The following is a 25,372-nucleotide window of genomic DNA, read 5'->3' as shown; positions in this document are numbered from 1 at the left end:
ATATATATATATATATATATATATATATATATATATTTATTGTCGTAAATCCTCAACAACAACAAGCCAGTTTGCCTCCTGGGCACTGGGCCATTAAACAAGGCAGCGAACCTGAAAAACATTTCATTTCCCTTGTGGGAGTAATGAAGTTGACCTTCTTTGTCTTCTAATTTTCTCAACCCATTAAAGTGAATTTAATCTTTCAACCGTGTAATCATACATGGTTTTCACTGTCTTTTTCACTTTTTTAAATTAAAATCCAAATTGATGTCAGTGTCTAGTACAGGGTCAAATAGGTATTTGGATCAGCCGAAGCCTAAAAATGAGTCCTGGAGACGAGTACAGGAAGAAGACAGAGTGCCTGACAGTGTCATTTTTTAGGATTTAGCTTCAAGCAAACAGGAAAGCGAGAAGCTGAATTGGGACTTTTTTTATTGATTTCATGTCCTTTTAGTCAGCTTGATTGATCATGGAAACAGCATTTACCAATAAACAGGGTCTGATGTAACCCACTCACATGCTGCTGAACCTCTATGTGTGACCATAAATTGAATAATATATTGTATAACATTTATAAAAGTGTCTGCTGGGATCTGCCCCATATTGATCTCCTGACTCACTGAGTCCTCAGTGAGGGAATTTGTCAAACTCAAAATGTGTCAGTCTGGATAGAGGTGCCGTATGACCAGGATTTATATGGAGTACATTTGTGGTTGCTCTGGTGCAGGTGATTCCTGCACCCAGGATGAGAGCGGCTCGGCGGCTATCTTTACTGTCCAAATGGACGACTTCCTGGGGGGGAAACCCATCCAGTACCGCGAGGTCCAGGGATACGAGTCCAAAACCTTTCTTGGCTACTTCAAGTCTGGAATCAAATACATGGTAAGATGTCATGTTTATAGCTGCAAAACATGTATATAAAAAGAATAATGTAGGTTTTGTGTGTTTTTTTTGCTTTTGTTTTGGTACAAGTGTGATTTCTGCCTGTTCACTGACATTTTTAAAGGTACGGAAGAGGATTAGGGCCACTGGTGAAAAATGTATGTGAGTTCTGACTTTATTCTCAGACTTCTGACTTTTTTTGCAGAATTCTGAGATTAGAGTCAGAATTCTGACTTTATTCTCAGAATTCTGACTTTTTAATTCTGAGATTAAAGTCAAAATTCTGACTTTATTCTCAGAATTCTGAGAAAAAAGTCAGAATTCTGAGAATAAAGTCAGAACTACATCTTTTTCACCAGTGGCCCTAATCCTCTTCCGTATAAGGTTATTTTTTTTGTCATATTTAAAAAAATAAATTGTATTTTATCATTCATAAAAATAGAAGATCCATTCTATTATGACAGTAGCATTATATAAATCTTGCCAACTTCCCAACATCCTTTTCAAAAACCTTTTTTTTTTTTTCTTAATTAATTCTGTTAAGGTTAGATCCACCTTTTTCAAAAGGCATTTTATTTTGAAATGCATCTCTTATCTTTCAGAAAGGGGGCGTGGCGTCTGGGTTCAAGCACGTGGTCACTAATGAGGTGGTCGTGCAGCGGTTGCTGCAGGTCAAAGGTCGCCGCGCTGTCCGGGCAACGGAGGTGGCGGTCAGCTGGGACAGCTTCAACCAAGGAGACTGCTTCATCCTGGACCTGGGCGCTGTAAGTCCCACTGAGCACATCAAGCACACTCATATTACATATACAGAAAAATATCATGGGATTAGAGTCATCTTGGGCTATGGGAAACACAAATCAACATTTGCTGACATTTTATAGACCAAACAAGTTTTTAAAAGATAATGAAAATATATATATATTTTTTAAATTTATTTTAAATTTTATAAAATTTCTGTGGGTTATCATGATTAGGTAACAGGATGTACATCAAATAAAGGCGAAAAAAAAGACACATTAGATACATTATATTTCCCTCAGTACTTATTAATGATTATACCGACCCACCCCTACTAACACACCTCCCTTCCCCCAACCCACCCTACCACCCTCCCCCCTCTCCCACCCCCGTCCCCATTTACCACACACACACACACACACACACACACACACACACACACACACACACACACACACACACACACACACACACACACAAAAATAATATACAAAAATAGAATAAAATAAAGAGGGTTCTAAAGACATGCTCTAGAGGGAATTATACATTGACAATGAAAATAATTGTTAATTGCAGACCTAGATGTGATCGCAGTGAGTTCTTTTTAGTAGACCTACACTACAAAAGTACAGATGTTGGTGTGCGTTTAGCAAGCTCTAAGGATTCTGGGAAAAGTGGTCTTCATTTTTTTAACAAACACGAATGTTAAGCACCTCCTCTGTAACCTTCTTCTTGCTGTACAGGAGATCTACCAGTGGTGTGGCTCCCAGAGCAACCGCTTTGAGAAGCTGAAGGCTACTCAGGTTGCCAAGGGTATCCGTGACAACGAGCGCAGTGGGAGGGCCAGAGTTTATGTCTGTGACGAGGGGATGGAGAGAGAGAAGATGATAGAGGTGAGATCAGAGAATTATGAGAATACAGTTCAGTCTAAAACTGACTTTTGTGTTGAAACGGCTGCTCCTGTCCTCAGGTGTTAGGTGAGAAGCCAGATCTGCCTGTCGGAGCAGCGGACGACGTCCAGGCTGATGTCTCAAACAGGAAGATGGCCAAACTCTACAAGGTGAGAGAAGCGGAAACCCCCCCAGACACACATGTTATCTTTTCTCTTTAATCTCTCTTGTAATAAATATCTTGTTGTCTCGTTATTTTCTGTTGTTATGTAAAAAATAAAATAAATCAATCAATACAAATCTGTAATTTCATCTGGTTTAATTTTAAATATCTAATCAGGTCAAAACTTCAATTCAAATCAACTTTCTTATCAATACACTTACAAACAATGAAACTAGTCTTGCAATTCAAACATATTGCAACTTTCTAGAAATAACTCCATGACAACCATGTTAGCTTTACAGATCTACTTATTTCTTACTGACAGTGATTTAATGAAAAGCCCAGGAGGAGGCCGTGCGGGATTGGTAATTCTCAGAAAAGGTGACACACCGCGCCTCTACTCAACCTCTCTCTTCCTTCGCCCCCTCCTGCAGGTGTCCAACGCCAGCGGGAACATGGCCATCGCGCTGGTGGCAGCGGAGAACCCGTTCGCTCAGAGCGCCCTGGAGTCCGGCGACTGCTTCATTCTGGACCACGGCTCCAATGGCAAGATCTTCGTCTGGAAAGGTCAGTGCAGGGTGCTTCAGCGGATTCCTCATTCACTATGTTCATGTAGCAGAGTTTCATCTTCACAGTTGGAAACTCAATTTGTTTAATGGAACGCGTCCCAGAGCCAAAAACCACAGTGAGGAAAGCTGGGAGGGAGGGAGACAAAACAACACATGAAGAAACAGACACACACAAACAGACACACACACACACAGACACAAGACATTGGTCCAAACACATGCGCAGGTTGAGGTCTCAAACTGCGCATGTGTTTCAATGAGTCAGCAACTTTGTGCCAAGTGTCCAGGGTCTTTCCACAGCTGGAAACTCTATACCTCTGCTAAATAGATGTTGTTGCTTGAAATCAATCTTTTGAGCAGGCAGCTAGCTCAGCTTCAGGTCTAGAAACACACACACACACACACACACCCACACACACACACCACCCACACACACACCACACACACACACACACACAACACCACCACACACACACACACACACACACACACACACAACCGATAAAGGACTTTTAAGGCAGATACTGATACAATATTTGGTTATTTAAAAATCGATTTCGAAAGTCGAATTTTTTTTTTTTTTTTAACGTTACAAAACAGATTTCCCAACATTAGTTATTGGGTTATTTATTCTCACTAATATAATAACTGTTTTTTTCACAACAAACAAAGGAAATCGAATATTCAAAGTTCTGATAAATAAAATGTATGAAATACTAATTCAAGATATGAAACTTAAAGTCCTTTCAACAAAAACACAACAAAAACAAATCAGTGTTGCCAACAGGGGCACGGTACAGCCCCTCTGTGGCAAACTATGCAACACCAACGCTCATAACATGGTTGACAGTCCGTTTTTATTTCATTTATCAGAATCATTTATTTATCGTTATAATACATATTTTTTTATTTTATTTAATAATATAATATTATTTACGATAATATCCAGGTAAAAGCCAGTAATTAGAATATTTTGAAAACTTGATTTATTTCAGTAATTGCATTCAAAAGGTGTAACTGTACTTATATTTTTCATTGCACACAGACTGTGCATTCAAATGTTTATTTTCATTTATTTTGATGATTTGAAGTGGCAACAAATGAAACCAAATTTCCGTGTGTCACAAAATTAGAATATTGTGTAAGGGTTAAATTGTAAGAACACCTGGTGCCACAAACTAATCAGCTGATTAACTCCAAACACACTGCAAAGGCTTTAAATGGTCTCTCAGTCCAGTTCTGAACCTACCACACACATGGGGAAGACTTCAGATTTGACAGCTGTCCAAAAGGCGACCTCGACACATTGCACAAGGAGGGAAAGACACAAAAGGTTATTGCTGAAGAGGCTGCCTGTTCTCAGAGCTCTGTGTCCAAACACATTATATAGAGGCAAAGGGAAGGAAAACTGGTCAGAAAGTGTACAAGCGATAGGGATCACCGCGCCCTAGTCAAGATTGTGAATAAAAAACCATTCAAAATTGGGGGAGATTCACAAGGAGTGGACATGCTGGAGTCAGTGCTTCAAGATCCACCACCAAGAGACGCTTGAAAGAATGGTTTCAACTGCCGCATACCTCGTGTCAAGCCACTGTTGACCAAGAAACAGCGCGAAAAGCGTCTCACCTGGGCTAAGGAAAAAAGAGCTGGACTGGCTGCTGAGGTCCAAAGTCATGTTTTCTGACGAAAGCAAATTTTGCATTTCCTTTGGAAATCGAGGTCCCAGAGTCTGGAGGAAGACAGGAGAGGCACAGGATCCACGTTGTCGTGAAGTCTAGTGTAAGTTTCCACCTCAGTGATGGTTTGGGGTGCCATGTCTCTGCTGGTGTCGGTCCACTCTGTTTCCTGAGATCCAGGGTCAACGCAGCCGTCTCCCAGCAAGTTTTAGAGCACTTCATGCTTCCTGCTGCTGACCTGCTCTATGAGATGAGATTTAGGTTCCAACAGGACTTGGCGCCTGCACACAGCGCAAAATCTACCCGTGCCTGGTTTACGGACCATGGTATTTCTGTTCTAAATTGGCCACAACCAACTCCCCTGACCTTAGCCCCATAGAAATCTGTGGGTATTGTGAAAGGAAGATGCAGATGCCAGCCCCAAAAACGCAGAAGAGTTGAAGGCCACTATCATAGCAACCTGGGCTCTCATAACACCTGAGCAGGCCAGAAACTCATCGACTCCATGCCCCGCCGCATTAGGCAGTAATTGAGCCGAAGGATCTCCACCAGTATTAGTATTGTACATGCTCATATTTTTCATTTCATACTTTTCAGTTGGGCCACATTTCTAAAACTACTCTTTTTTTGTATTAGCCTTAAGTAATATTCTAATTTTGTGACACACGGAATTTTGGATTTTCATTTGTTGCCACTTCAAATCATCAAAATTAAATGAAATAAACATTTGAATGCATCAGTCTGTGTGCAATGAATACATATAATGTAACAAGTTACACCTTTTGAATGCAATTACTGAAATAAATCAAGTTTTTCAAAATATCTAATTTCGGCTTTTACCTGTAGGCCCGCCAATTATTTGTTGGGCTCTAATATATATATATATATTATATATATATATTATATATAATATAAATATATATATATATATAGATATAGTTAGATATATAATATTATATAAATACATACTATACTGCTTATTTGTGAAAATAAAAAAATAAATCCAATCTCTTTACCCATGCTAAACCCTTTCTACTACAATGTACAATATTTACCTCAAAGTAAATAAAAGGATTAATCTGACATTCTGGGAAACACTTATTCCAGCTAAGTTAGATAAGAAGACTGATACTACTCGCATGTCTGTATGCTAACTACGAAGCTCGGTCCAGAGACGCTTAGCTTAGCGCAAAGATTGATAGGGAAGCAGCTAGCCTGGCTCTGTCCACAATATTTATCTACCAGCACCTCTAAAGTTCAGATATTAAAATGTTTTATGTTAAATCCGCACTTAAACCAAAATGTAAAAATGACGCGTTGTTTTATGAGGGGTAATGTCTATGTTTTGGCCAGGCGCAGTGACTTCCTGGTGTCTTGTCGCCACCTCAAGGTTGCCGGGCAACTTGTCTGTTTTGTACACTTTTTGTACACGCTGCAAAGAATTCTGTTTCTTTGCCGTGCAAATTCACTCGGAGTTATTCCTCGTGATGTTTTTGCAAATGCTTTCACAAATGTTTAATGTCTCAGCCTGAACATTCAATTGTAGTTGTGCGAGTAGATTTTATTAGTTATTTTTTTTCAAGGTTAATTCCACATTCCACACAACCACATGTTATGTGTTGTGTGGAATTTGATTTCCACACAACACATGTGATTTTTTTGTTTCGTTTTAGAGGTGCTGGTAAGCTGATTTCTGTACCTGTACACAGAGCCCTGTTTCCGGCTTCCATTGTTTATGCTAAGCTAAGCTAACAAGCTGCTGGCTGTAGCTTCATATTTACCGTGCAGACATGAGAGTGGTATTGCATATCATCTAGCTTGTCATGAAAGAGAGAGTAAGCGTATATCCGAAAACAAAGAAAAAAACATTTGTATCCCCTTTGACCCAAACTGTCATATTCCCATTAAGATTATCTCAGTTGCATTCATGACATTTGATATTGTTGCAGTCATATAAGTCACTCCCACAGTTAGCTCCTCATACAGCTCAAAAACTTATTACTGACACTTTCAAAATGAAAATACTCATATCACTATTTATTTTTCATATACAGTGTATATTCTCGCTTGATAATAACTCTTACCCGCGCTATCTGTTCTCCTGCTTACAGGCAAAGATGCCAACATGGACGAGCGGAAGGAAGCGATGAAAGCGGCAGACCATTTCATCAAGAAGATGGGCTACCCCAAACACACGGAGGTCCAGATCCTGCCAGAGATGGGCGAGACGCCGCTCTTCAAACAGTTCTTCAAAAACTGGCGGGACAGAGATCAGACAGAGGGCCTGGGCGTCGCCTACATCTCTAACAGCATCGCCAAGATCGAGAAGGTGGCCTTCGACGCATCCAGCCTGCACAACTCCCCCGCCATGGCCGCCCAGCACGGCATGGTGGATGACGGCAGCGGAGAGAAACAGGTGAGAGGACAGAGGCTGGACATCTGTAACACTTCAGATAATCCCTTTATGAGCTGGGGCTTTTTTTTAGGGGCACTTTTATGAAAGCAAATAAGAGACATAAGTCTTTGAACTTTAACAGCCACTAAATACTTAACAATGAAATATTTTATTTTGAAAATAATTAGAATTGTTTGTTCTGAATTCACCTCTTTAAAATTTAAATAGGAACATTCTTGATTTTCCATTTTAAAAACCTGAATTTCAAAAAAAAATATTTTTCAATGGTCACAAATTTCTTATATTGAATGCTAGCAGTTATTAAATTCTCTTCAATGACAACTGATAAGCAAAGAAATCAGGCTCCACCCTCCTACAGCCGCCATGGCTGCACCTAATTGGACAACCGCTTCACGTGGGCGAATTTCAAAACAGACCAACGCGGCGGCTCATCGAGAAACTTTTCTCCAAAATGTGTTTCTGAATACATTTTACGCAAGAAATAAGCTATGCAGTTGCTGAATCTGTCTTCATTTTGGATTAACAACAGTTTAGAAGATTTGCGTGAGTTTTCCAGAAGCGGCGAGTGATTTGCATAAAGTAGCCCGTATTTCACTATATGCAAAAACAGCAGTGTGAAGCTATGCCCGCTTTTCAAAAGTTGCGTTTCACGGCTGCTCATGTAAGCGTGGAAATGACTCTTCCCAGTTTCGTTAACTGTCCGTGGTGGATAATGATTCAGATCGACTCCAAAGACAAGACGGTGCTCACCCGACTGGCCAATAGGAACGTGGCCCCGCCCAGGACATTATTTTGAAATAGAGAGAAAAATCCTGAGACGAGAGCAAGGAACTGCATCGAGAGCAGACTTAGCTTTTGAGAATGAGAAGAAAAACCTTTTGAGGAAAAAAATGTTTTTTCACACTGATAGCAAAAAATATATATTTGAAAGTGATTTGATTTTTTTTCTCAGAAATAATTAAAAAAAATAAAAATGTATAACAAAATTTTTTTTTAGTCTCAAATATATTTTTCTCCCATAAAATGCTTTTTTGCTATCAGTGTGATAACTTTTTCTTGCAAACATTTATTTTCTCGCATGTGATAAAGAAACAAATGTAGCTCCACAGACACGTACCGTAAGATCTCAGTTGCTGCTGCTACTACCTTCCCATCCTGTAGAGGGCGGACGTTTTCCATACAAATAGCTCCCTGTTGTGGAAAATTAGTTTGTGAAATATGTGAAATACAGAGTGATTTCTACAGGGAGCTTCACATTTGGAAAATGTTACAATTTACATTATACATTACATTATGACCAGGATCAGTTTTATTGGCCAAGCATACACAAGGAATTTGACTTTGGTGGGTGTTAACTCTCTATACATTCAACAAATCGACAGTACTGTAGATTGTATGGTAAGTAATATCTACATGATTTGCAGTAAATGGGAAAACACATTAATTACAATAGTCCCTGAACATGTTTTTTTTTCCTTTCTTGACAGATCTGGCGTATTGAAGGCTCAGACAAGACGGCCGTGGATCCGTCCACACATGGACAGTTCTACGGAGGAGACAGCTACATCATCCTCTATAACTACCATCATGGAGGACGTCAAGGACATTTTATCTACATGTGGTGAGAATATGATAGAGAGGCCAATAGTTCAGTAAAAGCTGAGATAGGCAATCCTTTGGTCTAAAAAATATCCCGCTCCTAACTGCCTGAATCATAAAGCAGAGTCATTAGATTATGAGAGCAAAGTACAAACTGCCTGAATCAAATAAACGCGGTTAACTGGAAAATGTAATTATTGATTTTCTGTGTTGAGAGTCAGAACACAGTGCTGGAAATGTGTGTATAATATTTTAATATAAAAAATAGTGTGTATATAGAAGACGTTAACATACATTATTCAATTTGTAAGTTACAGGTACCGTGGGTAACCTCTAGTGGAGCAAAGTCATGAGTGGGTCCTGTACCTTGTAGGTTAAGGCTTTAAATGCAAAACATACAAAAATCTCCTTAAAAAATGGGGCAATTCAATCTCCAGTTAAGATTTAAGTTAAAATACTTCTTGTAAGTTTAAGTGTTTAAGGTTTTATTTCCATTCAATAGTTACTGCTAACGCCTTTTGACTTTGATGTTTTTTTTAATTACCAGCCTTACTCTGTTCAGTGTAATGATGCCGCATTCACGCTGTCTCCCAGGCAGGGCGCGGACTCCAGTCAGGATGAAATCGGGGCCTGTGCGATCCTCGGCGCCCAGCTGGATGACGAGCTCGGCGGCGGTCCCGTGCAGGTGAAACTCGTTCCGTTAGTGCTTTTTTGTTTCCATGAGCTTCTATTCATCTCATATGTCATGTTATCAAAGTTTCTGCTGCCCTCTGGCTTACTCAGCGCAGTCACCTCCTCTCTAAAATGTACAGCCTCCTACTGTTTCTCCTCGCCCTGATGGTTTTCCTGCTGCTGCTTCTGTTCTGTCCTCCTTGGTTTCCCTCATGTCTTTAGGTTGTTGGTGCTCCTATAACCACTCAGGTATTTTCCCCTTCCTTCCCTGCTCCGTACCCTCCCAGAATGACACATATGATTTTTGTCCAGAGCCAGCGACAAAAGAAGCTACATTTTCTTATTTTCTTACCTTTCAGATAAATAGGAATGTATTGATTTTAAAATGGGCTGGTCTTCATTGCTCTGGCTCCTTTAAGACTTAATGAATGTTATACGGAGTCAACACAAACAGGATATTCCGATGTGGATGTTAATGGGAGGTTCCCTCCTCCTCCACATAAATAAAGCTCTCCTCTGACCTGATTTTAGATGGAATCATCAGGGTGATGATGTTAGAGTTTGGAAATAACTGTGGAGATCATTCTGTATGATTTAGAGTTTTTTAGAGTGAGTCCTGGCTCTGCACTCGAGTGAGTCGTCATTCACTTATTTCTGTGTTCTGCATTCACAATTCACTCCTCATGCATGTCTACACTTCGCACGTACAACATTTATGCTCTTGTTGTGTGCGTGTGTGCTGTAGCATGACCCTTTGTGTGTGTATTAAAGGTTATAGAAAGAAGAAAAAATTCACTTGATTTGTCAAACTCGTATTGCGGAAGCCTTATATTTACTTCAGATAAACTTGGGAACATACTTTTATACAGAATGAGCCTTGATCCTTTACGGTTAAGCGTTGGAATCCATGCAGTGTGGGAACTTCTGCAGATGTCCCGTTTGTCTTTAACAGATGTTTCCCTGCTCTCACTGTCCAAATAGAGAAAATCTGTTTTGCACATGCCTGGACACTTTTGGATTCACAGTTTGTCAAACTTAACTTGATTTTAACTTACCTGGCCAGGGGAGGGTAACGTCTTCGAGACGACCAGAAATAGAAGTTATATCAACAACAGCATCCAACAAAACCATATTTTACCAAACTGTATTTTTTCTCTGTGCTCTGGTCTGACACTCTCTCTAGTTTTGGGTTTGCAACCAAGACAAGGAATCTCACAATTCTTTAACCAGAGATTTGAAGTAAGATAAAACTACAACTTGTATGCTGTTTTGAGCCGACCATAACTGGCAAGTAATCGTACTGACGGACAGACAGACAGTTTCATTTTATGCAAGAGGATGCACAAAGAGAAGGGACTGCTGGGAATGTTTGTAGTTTGAAAGTGTTTGAGTGTGGTTTACCCATCAATGATTATTTCCCATTTCTCTATTCTCCCAGGATTAGCATAAATTGCTGTGATGATTGGTTGAGAAGAGCTGACAGCCATAAATATTTATGGAAAAGCGGCAGACCAAAGAGACTCATAATACTGTGTTAGACCTAACCTGCGTCATCGTTCAGCGTCCTAATTCCACAAACCTCGACTCTCAGCACCTTGTGGCACAGACAGTGAACACGTGGCTCAGCCCCATGCTGCTATCTTGTGTCTGTAGTCTGTATTGCAGGAGCCGTGCTTCACATATTGTTGATGCATTTTTCACAACACCTAACAAGGGAGGATCTGTCTATTGTGTTGTGTTAACACCACCTGGGGATAATTCACTTAGTCAAAACGCATGAGGTATTTTGAAGTACCGTAAAAAAAAAACATCTTATCATGCTTGAGTTTTCACTTTGCCGTTTGTGTACCAGGTGAGAGTGGTCCAGGGGAAAGAGCCAGCCCATCTGATGAGTCTGTTTGGAGGACAACCCATGGTAGTGTACAAGGGAGGAACGTCCAGGGAAGGAGGTCAGTCCGCTCCTGCAGAGACTCGACTCTTCCAGGTGCGCTCCAACTCTGCAGGACACACCAGAGCTGTGGAGGTAAGAGGACAAACGTCATCCACTTTCTAACTTCACCACAGACACATGTGCTTTTGAAGGATAAGAATGGTGATATTCTATATTTTTCTTACTGTCAACAAAAAAATGAAAAGACATTATACATCAATGACGAGTGTGTGTATCCGAGCATGATGTTGTCCACACACACACACACACACACACACACACACACACACACACACACACACACACACACACACACACACACACACACACACACACACACACACACACACACACACACACACACACACACACACACGAGTTAAACCGACTAAAGCATGGGATTATTTTGACAATAACAAAAAGAAAGAATAACACCAGCCTCTGTTGATTCTACAAATTCATCTCCATCCATTGGCAGTTACAACCATATATGGTTCTCAATAAAGTCTGGTTGCTGCTTAATACGAACCAGCATCACTACATAAAATATATTTTTGCTGCACGTTAACCTACAATATCTCTGCGTCCATGTAGCTTGATGCAGTGTCTTCCAACCTGAACTCCAACGACGCTTTTGTTCTGGTGACCCCTGGAGGCTCCATGGTGTGGATGGGCGTGGGTGCCAGTGACACAGAGAAGCAGGGAGCCCAACAGCTGTGTGACATCCTGGGAGTGTCGGCCTCTGAGCTGTCTGAGGGAGGAGAGACTGGTGAGGAAACATGATGAACACAAAAAAATATATATTTTTTGTGCCTTTGAGTTAAACTAAAACCCAACACCAGTTAACGTACTCCTGTATCAGCTACGAACTATGTTCAAGCTGGTAAAATAGCACTTTAATGCGAAGCTTAATAGTTTTCTTTTTGTATCTCAGCTAAAGTACGTTGTGTTCATCTATATTAAAACAAAGAAGATTTGATTGCATCACCCCTTTAGATGTTACCAGTAATCTTGTGATTTGCTTTCAAAGCTCACGAAGAAACTGGCTTCTCTGCCAACAATTTCAAATAGAAAACCTCAGGCTATAACATAACAGATTCAATTTTTTATAAACACGCTTTTAAAGTACTGGCCTCAGCCGAGGGCTGCCGGAGACAACACAACAGTAATTCAACATTTTATTTCTGGGCGCTTTCACTAATAGTTTATAACTTTTCCTATTAAGAATTCACACAGTAAAATGTGTGTGAGAATCATTTGTCACAACGTAAGTGATGTAGTTACCTTGACACTTTTACAGATTGTGATTCAAAATTAATATTAACTAAAAAACAATACATTTTGTATTTGCTTTTTACGTCTGTAAAGCTGCACTAATCATTTTTTTAAATTATTTATTATAAATTCACTATGGATCACAAGGTTTCCGCAGAAATGTTTTTTAGTCCAATGGCAAGTGTCCTTTTTATGAAGACGGCCAGGCTGACAGACTGATGGCAGCATTAATGTAAAGCCCAATAGTTTCTGTGATAACGACATCATAAACGGAATTGGGAAGTTGAGATTTTAAACTGCTCATATTATGCTCATTTTCAGGTTCATAATTGTATTTTGAGGTTGTACCAGAATAGGTTTACATGGTTTCATTTTCAAGCTCTCCGTTTTAGCTACAGAGTGAGGCATCACACTCCTATCCCATCTTTGTAGGGAGTCACACATGCTACTAGCCCCCCCCCCCCGGTTCTCAATGGCAAAACACTGCTACATCACACTCAAGTTCATCCTAATCTACAAAAGAAATTGTATAGAACTACTTACCTGTCCCTCGTCTGCAGGTATTCCACGTAAAGTTGGAAGTGCGCCCTCGTTTAGAAGAACTCTCCTGGCTAATCCTGCCTTGTACTGACCGAAGTTGGAGAAACAGCTAGCTGATGTGGTATTAATTTAAGTGGTTAGCACACACCAATGTTTCTGCCGATGCCGTAGATGGCCCTGCCCATTCTGACCAGCTCACCCGTAGAATGAAGGCAGGATACATTCAGAAACCCTTATCTCACTCAAAACAGCATGGATGTTTTTTTCCAAGTTTGTATGTGTGTGAAAGCACCAGAGACTCAACATAACACCCCAAATCCCAGAAATATCATAATATGGGCACTTTAAAAAAAGCTTTATGACCAATGCCATAGGGCTCTACATTAAGTCAGTGCCAAAAGCTAACTAGAGACTTTGAAAATATGACTGTCTTAAGTTTCCAACCGAGCCACCCCACGGCAGCTGTAGTTTAAAAATGTCTTAAAAAGTACATTACAAAATAATTCCCAGTGACTTAGGCAGTGGGGGGCCACTTAGCCCCGGTGGGCTACCAGGCTTGCAATACACTGGGAGAAACCCTGGATCAAATGACCCTGTGTAACGTGAAAAGGAATTGCTCATAGCAAGAAACCCAGAAAGGACTGCAGCTTATTGGAGCTTTTATAGCATCTTTTAGGTCATAGTTTTTGTTTAACCGCAGATGTACTGTATGGTTCACTCTCAGCACCAAACATAAACGGTTAGCTACTAGGTAGTGAACATAGTGGAGCATATAGCAGCTAAAGAGCCAGATAGCAAACCAGAGCTAATCAGACACATTTACTCCAATGGTAATGTTGCTCTCTCTTTGTATCTGCTGGGTGAGTAAATTGTATTACTTTACATTACCTTTATTTGACGCCACTTTACTTCAGTCTACCTTCTGCTCATTGTCTATTGTTTGCTTGTTTTTCTTGTGTGTTTACTTGTTTGTTTTTTTGCTTTTATTGTAGAAAATGCTATTGTAACAAGGGAATTTCCCCGCTGTGGGATGAATAAAAGTATCATCTTATCTAATCTATAGCAATTGTTAGTTGCTAGTGAGTTAACGTTAGACATATCAACTTTATAAAGGTGGTAATATGTCAAATCCATTTTTTAACGACACCTAAATGGCCACAAAAGAAATCCATGAATGTAGCTTTAATTATCAATGGCATGACATTTTGGGAAAAATACTTTCTTGCTGAGAGTTAGGTGAGAAGATTGATACCACTCTCGTGTGTGTCCGCTAAATAGGAATTTAATTATTAGCCAAAGTAGGCTAAATAAGGATATTTGCCAATATTTATAACTATTGCTTCAATCTCTTAATGCGTTTATTTGCTTTTTACTGTTTATGTATATATATAAAACTATAATAACTTGAAGTGTGCCTGTCCTCAGATCACTTCTGGGAAGCTTTGGGAGGAAAGGCAGACTATCGCACTTCTACCAGACTCAAGGACAAGATGGACGCTCACCCGCCTAGACTCTTCGCCTGCTCCAATAAGACTGGAAACTTCACCGTAAGTCTTTGGTTTGAGCTACCTCTGCTGCCGCTGCAGTCCTTTATTAAAAATAATTTCACAGAAGCGTAATTTCTGGTAAGTTACCTGGCAGATAGTTAGAGTAGGGGTTGAGCTAAACACTGCCGAGACCTAGTACTAATTAACAACTTGCCTTTACCGAAATAATTTCAGTTGATCTGGGTAATTCATGATGGAAGCCCAATGTGATGAAAATAAAGACACTTTCTCAAAATAATAACTTAGTATCTCAAAATAATGAGAAACTTTTCAAAATCTCAAAATACAATTATTAGACATTAGTCATTATTGAGAAAGTTTATCATTTTTCTGAGAATGTTTCTCATTATTTTGAGAATTTTCTTCTTATAATGACTTACAGAATATTTTTTCTTTATCACATTGGCAAAAATGGGCTACCATAATTCTCAGAACTTAGTTAACAGCTTTCATCACAAAAAATGTCCAACGTCAATACAGCTCCACTTACTCGTTGTCCTCCTCTCAGATTGAGGAGGTACCCGGGGAGATGACCCAGGACGACCTGGCCACTGATGATGTCATGATCCTGGACTCCTGGGAGCAGGTAAAGAAAACCAGAGCTTTGTCTGTACCAGACAGATTCAGAGCTAAGTCACTGCAATGAAAGGAACAAATACCCAGTAAATTTTCCCATTTTTTAGGTATTTGTCTGGATCGGAAATGAGGCCCAAGAGGAAGAGAAGACTGACGCGATGGCGTCTGGTAAGGACATCTGTGAGAAAACAGGATATCTATCTGTTAAAAAAATCAAATGTCACCAGAACTTCCCTCTATGTATTTTAATTGTATTTCACAACAATCCTTTGGCATCCAAAACTGACTTTTCTGAGTTCTGTTTAATTATTTATAATCGCTGTGATCCCTCAAACATAATTACTTTCTTATTCAAAATATAAAATGCACCATGTAATATTTTAATTTGAGACATAAAGAGCATATTCACACTACAGAAAAGTAATAAAATCTTATTTTAGATGACATATTTTATTTTATTAAAGATAATATTGTCAAACATCATAGCTTGTTAAGCAAATGCACATTATTCTGCTATGCATTTGTGATTTAACTCCATGACTCCTAGCACCAATTCAAGCTTTTCCTTGTCTTCGTCAGCGGTCCGGTACATCGAGACTGACCCGGCCAACAGAGACCCCAGGACGCCCATCGTCAAGATCAAGCAGGGCTTCGAGCCGCCCACCTTCACAGGCTGGTTCCTGGGCTGGGACCACGAGTACTGGACCAGCGACCCCCTGGAGCGCGCCATGGCTGATCTGGCCCTGTGAGATCTCACCTGACCTTTGACCCCTCTGCTCCGCCGCAAGCACTGAGCTCCAATCATGACACTTTCTTTAGCTGCCAATACACCCAGAAAACTTTTTTACTTATTGTGTTGTTTGTGAGGGCTACAGGTCGATGAAGCAGTGTTTTAATTCACTTTGTCTCGACCAATCACAATAGAGCTTTAACAAATACACAGGCTTCCTCTAGGGTTTGCACTAAAATAAAGTCTGCTGCTTTTATTGAAGCCAATTTGACAATAAAACATGTTCACTAGTGAAATGTAAGGACAACTAAGTCTTTGTGTGCGGCAACATTGGAAAACTCACTGCCAAGAAAAAACTGCTTATAAAAAGCAATACAACCGATGCCTTAATATTCTTTCCTAGTTTACAGGCAATCTGCTTTTTTTTTATAAAAAAAAAGGTACTGTTCCAGAGCATGCCTTTATAAATAATTGTTTGCACATTCAATGCCTCTTATATTTATTTTTTAAATGTCACAGATGCATGCCCAGGAAAGCTTGTGTGATGCAATAGCCAACTTTAAATGGGAAACCAACGCTTTGCTGCTTTACAAACCAGTTATGTCTTCTGTGACATTTTCTAAGGTTTCCCCTGTAATAATTTCAATAAAACCAAAGAAAATGTGAATTGTTGTATGCCTCTGCTTTTAAAAACACTTGCAATACTGTGCTAATACAATGAGTTCAATAGACAAAAATTATTTTTGATAGGTTTTATTTAAAGTCTTTATATAGTTGTATTGTCAGGATAAAACTATATCAAACGTTAGCAAACTGTATAAAAAACAACCATGAATTCTGAACTTAAAAAAAAAGAAGAAAAAAAAAGCGTTATAAGTGATGTGTCTAACATTTTTCACGATACTACTTTGATTTAATGAGCAGGGCTTTTGTGAAAGTCAAATGAGCGAGTTTGAATTTAGTTTTTTCTTTCTCTGAACACAAACGCTCGGTTATCAGCAGCACTATGTCGTGCTATGTGTACTATGTAACCACTTCTCTCTGTAACAGAGTTCAAACTCTAAAGTTTACTCAAGATTCTTTTTATGTAGCTGTGGCAAAATAATACTATCTCTGTTGTAGCAACTCAAATATACAGGAGTTACTGTAGTAAAAATTCTGTAACAGTCTATAATAATTAAAAAAATCTATAGTGCTACTTTAAACTCATTTGTGACCAACCTGAAACTGTGTCTAGTCACAGCTTCACATTTCTGCAATTATATATATATACACACACACACACACACACATAGTATATAGTAACACTACTAAGTCAGACATACTTTAACGTACATTTACTAACACTTCTGTTCTTTGTATGTTAAAGGGAGGAATACATATAATAACTACATGTCAGTTTAAAAGATAAACACAAAGACTAACTTATTTGGCTTGTTTGCACCTGGAAAGAGCGTATGTGACATAGAAATATAATTTTTGTTGCTTAAAAAATATTGTTGCTTAAATAAATTAGACAAACAAAATCCATTAGTTATTTTTGTAAATGCATATAAATATGATATTAGGCTGTTGAAAAGACTTAATGGCAGTAAGTTAAGGCGTTTGTCTTTGCGATAGGTTTCTAACAGCCACCGCTTCTCTTTATTGGTAAAGCCAATAATAGGGAAAAAAATAATAGGAACAACTGACAGCCCTATGATACACACAGTACCACTAGTGTAGCTGATACTGTTGCAGAGTCAATGCTATGGTAATTTGAGGTGTTCCTAATATTTTGTTCATTCTTCTGAATGTAAAATATGCTGTAAATGAATAGAAAGCAGCAAGTAACATCCAGCCTGACTGTTAACCTCTCAACCATGACAGAAGTATTGGCAACTGGAGAAAAGGAGTGTGTGTGTGTGTGTGTGTGTGTGTGTGTCAGTGTTATTATTTGCATGTCACTCCGACCGATCCCTACTTTGTGAAGGGGCTATTTAACACCGCTGCCTACCTCCATTCTAGTTAGCATTTGATAACACAATCCACCTAGATTAGGCCACTGCAGAGGAAGATCTTTATATAATCACTCTATAATCACTCTCATGATGATAATTAGTAGAGAGTACAGTACACTGTATGTCCTGGTACACGTTTGAACCTTAACAGTTACAATGAACGTTTGGTGCCGAGATTGGAATGAAATTTATACTAAACATTCATTGACAACGTTCAATGGCGCAGCGAATGTCTAAATTAAAATTTAAAATGTACCGTTGGTTGTAGTTGACACTACTCTGCAGCCGTCCAGCTGACTGAGCACACTGACTTGGCTTTCTGATTGGCTGTTCGGCCAAACAGATCAGTGCACAAGATGGAAAGAAAAGATCTGAGCAACGCAACCAGGTTAAATTTTTACAACAAAATGACAATTAGAAATTAAGTAACCAAGGATCAAATTGATAATCCACTCCATAGTCAGTTAGTTTGTGTTGCATTTTTCTTTTTTTTGATTTTGAATGCAAACTACAGCTGTGCTCCTTTTACCACAGGAGTCGGAAGCCGGACCTGGGAAGGGTGTCACACCCAGGTTGACCGCGTTCCAGTACAACAAGTGGGAATTAACTGCTATTTCGGTGGAGTTTGCTCTAGCTAGGTTAGGCACGGTCAGCAATACCAGTTGAAATTAGCGTTTTACCGATAGACGATATCATCGCCCATTGGCACAAATGGTTGACTGGCATCACGATGGAGAGCCACCATTAGCACTGCTGGTTCAAAGAGACATGCTTAATAAACACAAGAGGCCTAAATATGTGTGTGTAAGTCATGTGTGGTGTGTTGAGTGTCTGTGCATGTGAACAATGTGATTTGAGACTCCTACTCAGTTTTTCATGAAGCTCTGCATCATCTCTATCGGCAGCGGGAAAATGATGGTGGAGTTTTTCTCGGCGGCAATGGTGTTGAGGGTCTGAAGGTAACGCAGCTGCAGGGCTGACGGAGACTCAGAAATCACCAGGGAGGCCTCCTTCAGCGCCCGCGACGCGTTCATCTCTCCCTCCGCTGCGATCACCTGCAGAAGAAAACAGGAGGCACGAGACTGAAGGTGAGGCATGTCTGCACAAAATCAATACTTATATTTAGAAGTTTTCAATGAATACCTGTGTAAACAGGGTGTGATTTTCCGGGAGGGGATGGGATTTATTTCCCCCGTTCTGGTCTGCATATCCCTGCCTCTGCTAAATTACTTTTTTATTCCCCGAGGGGACGAAATTAATACCCACCGGGTAGCGCTGTAACGTGAACACATGCAACAGAACGATAAAATGTGAGCGGCAGTTGCTGGTTGTATTTAGCAGCTACAGAGCTCCGGGACGCCGGCCAGCAGTTGTTTAGCTGCCAATAGGTGACTGTGAGCTAGGTACAGGAACCGCCAGATGATGGTCCTTTCAGGGGCCAATGTAGTGGAGTTTAGCCAGAAAAAGTTAGCGTAATAAGGAGAGAACAGTTAAGTTTAGGCACAAGGCGACTAGTTAAGTTGAGGAAAAAAAGATAGTGGTTAAAACTCTCCCGAGGCACCAGCAAGCGTTTCCTGGGCGGTTGGTGGGGTCAGGACACCCCCCCCCGAAATATAATTGAAAACATGCTGTGCATTGTAAGTAACATAATGATGAATACTTTAAATATCTAAAAAATGCTTTTTAAATTTAGAAACATTTTAGTCTCCCCTCCCTTGTTTCACAGTAGTTTGGTCCACTGCCTGCTTTACACACAAGTCAGGCCACTCCAGTCGGACCGTAGGAGAGAATGAGAGAGAACACACTGCTAGTAACGTCAGTTGTGGAATGTAGTAAGTAGGCTGTTCAAGGCTATTTGATTCCCATTAACATTGGATGAAGTTGTTCTTTTCTCAAGTAGAAATGATGCTGAGTAACTAATAAATTAGTCATGACAAAAAAGTTTGCTATGTTAGTGTAATATAATGTAATGTTACCTAGTTTGTTTAACAGCCTGTTGGATAGAATTACACCCACTACAACTAATAATAAGCCTAACGTTAATATTGAAGATCTACAGGTTGTGTTTGGCTCAATATGATGTTAAGTGGCTGATCAGTAGGTTTGCTGCAGTTAACCACCAGAGACAGTCAGGTGAAGAGTCTCAGCTAAGGAACAGGGAGACCAGGGACAGTCAGGTGTAGAGTCTCAGGTAAGGAACAGGGAGACCAGGGACAGTCAGGTGTAGAGTCTCAGGTAAGGAACAGGGAGACCAGGGACAGTCAGGTGTAGAGTCTCAGGTAAGCGTGTTGAGCTTAGCTAATATTTTTGGATGTGTGTGGCTTTCATGGTGAGCAGATGAGCTTAACCAGTGACTCACTAACTTACATCTTGATAAGCAAATTTAACAAAGTGTACATTTATTTTATATGGGGTCACTTTTTCAAAATAAGTCATTATGTTTTAAAGGTATTTTTGTGGCTTGACTGTAAACTTAAAAATAAATAAATCGTTTTAAAGAAGAATATTTTGGTTAATTTAGTTTTTTTTCATTGAATCAAGAGAAACCCTGAAAAGAAGGATAACAGTACAGTCTCCATGCTACACTAATGATAGCATTAAGGCTTTCCTCCGTGTACACATATCCACTACAAGTATAACTGTGGCTGTATTACTTGTGTCCCCTTCAAAAATTTTTATTGTTCATGTTTATTGTCTCCCCCCCCCCCCAACTTTTGGATGAGATTGACGTCCATGGTCTCAGGACCACTTTTTGAAGGTCTCGGATTTTATTTCAAGATTGGTCAAGACCACAACTGCCGGGAGATCACTAAACTGCCCGCCCTGTGCATTGTCTGATTTATGTCTCAACATTATCACTGTTATTGGATGAAAACCTTTCTGCTTCAAATGCAACTAATAATATGACTCAATTCTAATTTGTTACTTTTAACCCCCTCTCCCGCCCTCCTTAACAAACGGTGATCTTGGCTCTTGGTGATGACTGATGACAACACTGGGGGTGTTCTACTGAACAGAACCACCTTACCTTGGCTCTGGCCTCACGGGTGGCCTCAGCCTCAGCAGCCATGGCTCTCTGGAGCTGAATGGGCAGCTTGACGTCTTTGATCTCCACCCGCTCCACCTTGATCCCCCAGTCGTCTGTAGCATCATCCAGAGTGGACTGAAGGAGACAGAAAGTGTTCGACATGTTTTCTAAAGTTTCTCTATTGAAATATCTCATTTTGTCAGCATTTGACAGAAACTGGCAACATGTTTATTTATCAGCACTGCAACAAATTGATGTGATAAAAGCAAAAGAAAACTCCATGAAGTTCCTTTCCGTAAAGACAAGATTAGTCCAAAACTCCCTCCTTTCAAAGTCTCTTGCATTTCTTTATTTGTCCAGCAGATGGAGCTCAACCTGAGCGCAAGCTTCCCTCTTGCAGAAAGAAATTACATTAAGAGCACAGTTGGTGTAACAATCCTAAAATTACACACACAAAACTGCTTCCACTACGAGCATCGTAGTAATCCAGTATTTGTTTAATTTCACTTGTATGCATCAAGTATTTCATGCAGTATGTTTTGAGATCACCAACTACAGTACATATTAGGACCTTGTAACAATAAAACAGATAGGTCTCTGTACTTAGTATCATGGCATTGTTGGAGAAAGGAGCTTTGTTCTTACTAAATGTTATAAAAAAAAGACAAAGCTTCCTACTGCAAAAGCAAAAATTAACGTCTGTGGCTGTGCTGCGCGCTTGTTGAATCGGTCTATAAAAAGGCCACTGTGTTTTATGTTTGTGCTGTAACAACTACGGCTATTGAACAGAGATTCAATCTTGATTCTCTTAATGCAGTAGCAAAGGATACACTGTTGGCTCACAGATACAGCTTAAGCAATCAAATCACTGACCCACAGAAATATCAATTGTGTGATTAAAGTTGCTATCCAAATAGCCTATCAATTCAGCCAGATGCCAAGGCCAGATGATGGCAGCAATGCACACTTTGCCATTTGAGTTTGAGTAAACTGGCTCTAAGCAAGGTGGCACTGTAATCCTGCATTCTGTTTCTCCTCAGTCTGTGTTGTTGGAGTCTCATATTATTGCCTACATTTATTTTTACTGACTCAATAATGTGTTTTCTGCATTGTGCTTTATAGTCCATTATTTCAGGGGTCTAGCCATTTAGTTTCTCTCAAGAACAGCAGATTTACTACATCGCCCTTTCTAACAATCATATGAACTGTATTACAGTGAAGAAATGTCAGCACATTGACCGTTGACATTGAAGGATTGGCATCATGTCATGTAAGAGACTAGGTTTTAGCAAGATGGATCATTTTTTAGTGTGATTGCAGAGCTGGGTGATGGTTTTCTGTGGGTCTGTCACCTTCAGAGATGCCTTTGAAATGACAGAATATTAAATATTTACCAGTGCAGCTTAAAATTATACTTCAACTTGTACAATATGTATTATTATAAAAACAATGTATAGACTTATAATTTATTTAACCCATTTTGCTCTTTCAAGAGCATAGGTGATTCATAAACTTTCTCCAGCTGGTTCAGTGTCAGGCAGTCTTCTCTGCTTTATTCCAGGATTATGATGTTTTTCTTGAGGTCTGCCTACACAGACCTTTCTCCAGCTGTTCATTGGGTCTTCCTGGCTTTCTTTCCCCTTGCAGGTTCCAGGTTAAGGACTGTCTGGTCTTGTTGGAGGGGGGTTTTCTCAGGGTATGCCCAATCTAGCTGCATTTCCTGCGTTTGATTTGTGTTTCAATCGGTCCTTGTTTAGTGATTTACCAGAGCTCATCACTAGTTATTGTGTTTGGCCAGTAGATTCCCAGGATGTTTCGTCTGCTATCTGGGAAACTTTACTGACTTGATAGATTGTTTGGATGTTTTGGGCGCCAATCTTTGTGGTGTGTTAGGTTGCAGGGAGGGGATCAGCTGTGCAACTTCCATTCGGCTTTCATTATGCAGCTTCATGTTTGTCTGTTGAGAGAAACCTTCCACTTCCAAAACTTGCAAAAAAAAATTTATGAATATTTCTGTAATTGTTTTTGTTCCACTAAGTGGATGATTGGTTCACCTAGCTACCAGAGCCCCGTTAGCCAGCATGTTTTGGGTGCATCCAGGCTGGCTTTCATGGTTACCATAGTGGCCGGGTGGCTAAACCACCCACCATACTTTGCCCTGCCTGGCGATCCCGTACATTACCTGTTTCCACCTCTCACGACTTGGACGAGGGGTTGGGTTTTGAGAGGCAAGACTACACATGAAATATTCCCTCTCAATCATCAATTATGACATAGTAAAATTGTGTGGTGGTGTCTGCATCTGAAGAGACACTACCCTCTGCCTACATTTTCCATTTTCTTCTTGTTTTTCTGAGTGTGGAACGTTTATGAGCGTCAGCAAAGAGCCTTTGGGCCTTTATTTATTTATTTATTATTTATTTGATTAGGACAATGCACATTAATGAACATTTCTGTAAATGCGCCAGTGTTAGCCAATTGGCTAGTTTTCAACTGTAGTCCTACCGAGGATGCATGTCTTTTATGGTGGGAAGAAACCGGAGCACCCGGTGGAAACCCACGCAAACACGGGGAGAACATGCAAACCCGGAACGACCTGGATTCGAACCAAGCACTTGCTGTGAGGCAGAAGTGCTAACCACTTAGCCACCGTGCTGCCCTTTGGGTATGTAACCCCCAGCCAATAACAGTTTACAGGGTGTGCGGCCACGTTCTCATTCCAATCCCACCGCCTTATCTATCAGCTTCTCATACCGACACATACAGTGCCTTGCGAAAGTATTCGCCCCCCTTGAACTTTTCAACCTTTTGACACATTTCATGTTTCACATAAAGATATAAAAATTTTATTTTTGTGAAGAATCACCAACAAGTGGGACACAATTGTGAAGTGGAACAAATCTATTGGATATTTAAACTTTTTTAGCAAATAAAAAACGAAAAGTGTGCGTGAAAAATTAGTTCGCCACCCTTACTTCAGTGGCAGGCACAACCATTCCAGAAGTTCAGCGAGGATCTCTGAATGATCCAATGTTGTCCTAAATTACTGATGGTGATAAATAGAATCCACCATTGTGTGATCAAGTCTCTGTATAAATGCATCTGCTCTGTGATAGTCTCAGGGTTTGTTGAAAGACAGAGAGCATCATGAAGACCAAGGAACACACCAGGCAGGTCCGTAAACTGTTGTGGAGAAGTTAAGCGGATTTGGATACAAAAAGATTTCCCAAGCTTTACATCCACAGGAGCACTGTGCACAGCGATCATTTGAAATGGAAGGAGTATCAGACCACTGAAAATCTACCAAGACCTGGCCGTCCCTGTAAACTTTCAGCTCAGACAAGGAGAAGACTGATCAGAGATGCAGCCAAGAGGCCCATGATTACTCTGGATGAACTGCAGAGAACTACAGCTGAGGTGGGAGGTCTGCCATGGGACAACAATCAGTCGTACATGCACAAATCGGCCTTCATGGAAGAGTGGCAAGAAGAAAGCCATTTCTCAAAGATATCCATAAAAAGTCTCGTCTAAAGTTTGCCACAAGCACCTGGGAGACACACAAACATGTGGAAGAAGGTGCTTGGTCAGATGAAACCAAAATCGAACTTTTGGCCACAATGCAAAACGATATGTTTGGCGTAAAAGCAACACAGTCATCACCCTCAACACCCACCACCCACTGTCAAACATGGTGGTGGCAGCATCATGGTTTGGGCCTGCTTTTCTTCAGCAGGGACAGGGAAGATGGTTAAATTGAGGGGAATATGGATGCAGCCAAATACAGGACCATTCTGGATGAAAACCTGTTGGAGTCTGCAAAAGACCTGAAACTGGGACGGAGATTTATCTTCCAACAAGACAATGATCCCAAACATCAGCAAAATCTACAAAGGATGGTTCACAAATAAACGTATCCAGGTGTTAGAATGGCCAAGTCAAAGTCCAGACTGAATCCAATCGAGAATCTGTGGAAAGAACTGAAAACTGCTGTTCACAAATGCACTCCATCCAACCTCACTGAGCTCGAGCTGTTTTGCAAGGAAGAATGGGCAAGAATTTCAGTCTCTCGAGGTGCAAAACTGATAGAGACACACCCCAAGCGACTTGCAGCTGTAATCGCAGCAAAAGGTGGCTCTACAAA

The 25,372-nt window shown here is 40.2% G+C and overlaps 2 protein-coding genes across 5 annotated transcripts in view; one reads left to right on the top strand and one right to left on the bottom strand.

The window, feature by feature from the left end:
• Window positions 1-16,870, top strand: part of gsna (gelsolin a) — a 27,124-nt gene extending 10,254 nt beyond the window's left edge. For 2 of the 3 annotated variants that reach the window (XM_032539372.1, XM_032539373.1), the window contains exons 3-17: window positions 728-882; window positions 1,485-1,646; window positions 2,364-2,513; window positions 2,591-2,680; window positions 3,108-3,240; window positions 7,030-7,334; window positions 8,822-8,955; window positions 9,528-9,618; window positions 9,828-9,854; window positions 11,458-11,628; window positions 12,130-12,304; window positions 14,776-14,897; window positions 15,406-15,483; window positions 15,581-15,641; window positions 16,053-16,870. In XM_032539372.1, coding sequence (XP_032395263.1) covers window positions 728-882; window positions 1,485-1,646; window positions 2,364-2,513; window positions 2,591-2,680; window positions 3,108-3,240; window positions 7,030-7,334; window positions 8,822-8,955; window positions 9,528-9,618; window positions 9,828-9,854; window positions 11,458-11,628; window positions 12,130-12,304; window positions 14,776-14,897; window positions 15,406-15,483; window positions 15,581-15,641; window positions 16,053-16,222 — 2,024 coding nt within the window. In that variant the 3' untranslated portion in view covers window positions 16,223-16,870. The remainder of the gene's footprint in view (window positions 1-727; window positions 883-1,484; window positions 1,647-2,363; window positions 2,514-2,590; window positions 2,681-3,107; window positions 3,241-7,029; window positions 7,335-8,821; window positions 8,956-9,527; window positions 9,619-9,827; window positions 9,855-11,457; window positions 11,629-12,129; window positions 12,305-14,775; window positions 14,898-15,405; window positions 15,484-15,580; window positions 15,642-16,052) is intronic. The other variant, XM_032539374.1, reaches the window with a different exon arrangement.
• Window positions 16,871-17,168: 298 nt separating this feature from the next.
• stom (stomatin) overlaps window positions 17,169-25,372 on the bottom strand; it is a 15,953-nt gene continuing 7,749 nt past the window's right edge. Inside the window, exons 7-8 of one of the 2 annotated variants that reach the window (XM_032539375.1) lie at window positions 21,232-21,366; window positions 17,169-19,258 (exon numbers count right to left, since the gene is read on the bottom strand). In XM_032539375.1, coding sequence (XP_032395266.1) covers window positions 19,070-19,258; window positions 21,232-21,366 — 324 coding nt within the window. In that variant the 3' untranslated portion in view covers window positions 17,169-19,069. The remainder of the gene's footprint in view (window positions 19,259-21,231; window positions 21,367-25,372) is intronic. The other variant, XM_032539376.1, reaches the window with a different exon arrangement.

The sequence above is a fragment of the Etheostoma spectabile genome, chromosome 16, assembly GCF_008692095.1.
Source record: "Etheostoma spectabile isolate EspeVRDwgs_2016 chromosome 16, UIUC_Espe_1.0, whole genome shotgun sequence".
Lineage (NCBI taxonomy): Eukaryota > Metazoa > Chordata > Actinopteri > Perciformes > Percidae > Etheostoma > Etheostoma spectabile.
Note: the sequence above shows the minus strand (reverse complement) of the source record. Positions and strands in the feature narration are given on the sequence as shown.